General features: G+C 43.6%; 1 protein-coding gene across 1 annotated transcript; it reads left to right on the forward strand.

The window, feature by feature from the left end:
• The first annotated feature begins 539 nt into the window (after positions 1 to 539).
• On the forward strand, positions 540 to 1,553 carry PURG (purine rich element binding protein G). Its single transcript, XM_024205154.1, has one exon. It carries the CDS (start codon positions 540 to 542, stop codon positions 1,551 to 1,553), a length of 1,014 nt encoding a protein of 337 aa, XP_024060922.1.
• Positions 1,554 to 2,685: the final 1,132 nt, after the last annotated feature.

The following is a 2,685-nucleotide window of genomic DNA, read 5'->3' on the forward strand; positions in this document are numbered from 1 at the left end:
ATGGGGGTTTGATGGGGGTTTACTGGGGGCTGCATCCAGGGACAAACTAGAGGGCAGTAGAGTGGTAGGGCAGGGGGGAATTGCAGAGGACTGTGTGGCAGTAGAGTGGTGCTATGCCGGTGACACCCAGTCTCCTGGGGAATCCCCCAGTCCTGGGGGCTGTAATGGTGGAGATTAGTGGCACTATGGGTAGACAGTTTTGGGGGGAGCGTGACAGAAACGGGGCTATGGGGATGATTATCAGGGGAGGGGGGTTGTGGGGTGGCTGTTGGTGGGAGGGTAGTAGTGATGGGGGCTGTGACGGGATGGTTATTGGAGAAGTTTGAGGGTGACACACAAAGTGGAAGGATAGAAGCAGTCACGGAGATTGGGATCTCTTCCCATGTTGCGGAGTGTCATGGTTGGAGCCCGGGGTACAAGCATCTTTGTGGGGAAAGTAACACTGAGCAGAGATATGTTGAGAAGCAGCGCAGGTTCCTGTCACTGATATTATGGTCTGTGTCTGTTATATATTTGTTATTTCCAGCTGACTGGTAAAGATGGAGAGAGGGAGAGGAGGAGGAGGAGGAGGAAGGAGTGTGGGGGGCTCCAGCCTGCACAGGAGCATTTACTCCCAGTCTCAACAACAGTATAACTATCCTGCCTCCTCTCAGGGGGGCTGCATGGAGATCCAGGAGCTAGCCTCCAAAAGGGTGGACATCCAGAAAAAGCGATTTTATCTGGATGTGAAGCAGAGTTCCCGAGGCCGCTTCCTGAAGATAGCGGAGGTCTGGATAGGAAGAGGCAGGCAGGAAAATATCAGGAAAAGCAAACTGACTCTTTCCTTGTCTGTGGCTGCTGAGCTGAAGGATTATCTGGGAGATTTCATAGAGCACTATGCCCATTTGGGCCTCAAAGGCAGCCAGAGTCATAGACATGAACACAGTAATGGCAAAGATCAAGATTTGAGACGGCGGCAACAGCATCATCTGCCTTCGCCTCCAGCATCTGTTGAATCCGAAGAGCATCCTCACAGTGTCCTGAAAACTGAGTATATAGAAAGAGACAACAGGAAGTATTATCTAGACCTGAAGGAGAATCAACGTGGGCGTTTCTTAAGGATTAGACAAACCATGATTAGAGGACCGGGCATGATAGGTTATTTTGGCCACAATTTGGGACAGGAACAGACTATTGTCCTTCCAGCCCAAGGGATGATTGAATTCAGGGATGCTTTGGTCCAGCTAATTGAAGAATATGGGGAGGGAGATATAGAAGAACGAAGAGGTGGGGGTGATGAACCCCTTGAGCTTCCAGAGGGGACTTCCTTCAGGGTGGACAACAAGCGGTTCTACTTTGATGTGGGCTCTAACAGGTATGGCATTTTTTTGAAGGTAAGTGAGGTGAGACCACCTTACCGTAACACCATCACTGTCCCGTATAAAGCGTGGACAAGGTTTGGGGAAAACTTTATCAAGTATGAAGAAGAAATGAGGAGAATTTACAACAGCCATAAAGAGAAAAGAATGGATGTCACAGGTGACAGTGGTGAAGAGCAAGAGGGTCTGGAATAGAGTGCATTTGAACTGGTCGTCAGGCAAAACAGAAAACCATAAATTGGCTAGAGGTAGTTTGAATATTTAGTAGTTTGAAGAAGTTGCCCCTCATTTTTTGTAAGTCCTTTGCCTGTTGTTAGTAATAACTCCAGTATATAATACTTCTGAAATCTGGTTATGTTAAATGACACCCAACACATCTCTCTAATTCCTGTGGGAATATCAGCCTCCCAAATCTAAATGAATCAGCTGTTTCAAGTATTGAAGACTATGAAAGTATGCATATCAGCACAAAAATCTGACATTCTGACCTTTAAATAGTCTAGGTAAGGCTTGTGTTGCACTAGAACATAATACAAAAAAGCCAGACGTACCTTATGCTGAAAAGTATTGGTTTCTGCTTATGACGGGTTTTCCAGAACTGAATATTGTCCATGCTGAGTTAAAATCTGAAAAGCTTAACTACAGGTCATTTACCACAAAAATTGACTTTGTATGCATGTTACCTACTTATACGAGGAAAGGTAGACATTTTAAATCAGTGTTCACTAATTACTGAATTTTAAGCAATGTTCTTTATGGATAAAATCTCGATAGCAGGTCAAGCCTTTATAAGGGATTGTCAAAGAGTGGAATATTAATTTCTTAGCTTAATAATTCTGTGGTAACCAAAAAATTCGAGTGCCACAGAAAAGTAAAGCGGTGTTTGAATTGTGATGGGTTATACCAAATTAATGAAAATAATCCATTCTTCATCTACATATTACATCATGTAAGGTTGAGGATTTTTTATGTGCTCTCAAAATTTCCAAAACTATTTTTATATTGTTGGTAGTTTGGGGGGCTCTAGCAAGGAGCTGGGAAGTGGGCATTTTGGTGGCTGAATGATTGTTGCAAGTGGGTTTCCAGGGTTTTCTCCCAATTGTATGAGTAACACAGGTATGATGTTAAAAGTATGAGGATAGCTTCTGGTTTCGTCCTTCTACTTTGAGGAAAAACCTTTGGGAGAGTTTGGTGCACCACTTAATTGGTATAAAAATGCTTCTCTAATTTCACACTTATTGGTAGCGCATTTACAATGCTATGGCTAAAGCTGTGTCAGCATTGCCATTATAAATTATTATTTTTATAGGTTTTAGTATTCCAAGAT

The sequence above is a fragment of the Terrapene carolina genome, unplaced genomic scaffold, assembly GCF_002925995.2.
Source record: "Terrapene carolina triunguis isolate 2854851 unplaced genomic scaffold, T_m_triunguis-2.0 Scaffold136, whole genome shotgun sequence".
Taxonomy (NCBI): domain Eukaryota; kingdom Metazoa; phylum Chordata; order Testudines; family Emydidae; genus Terrapene; species Terrapene triunguis.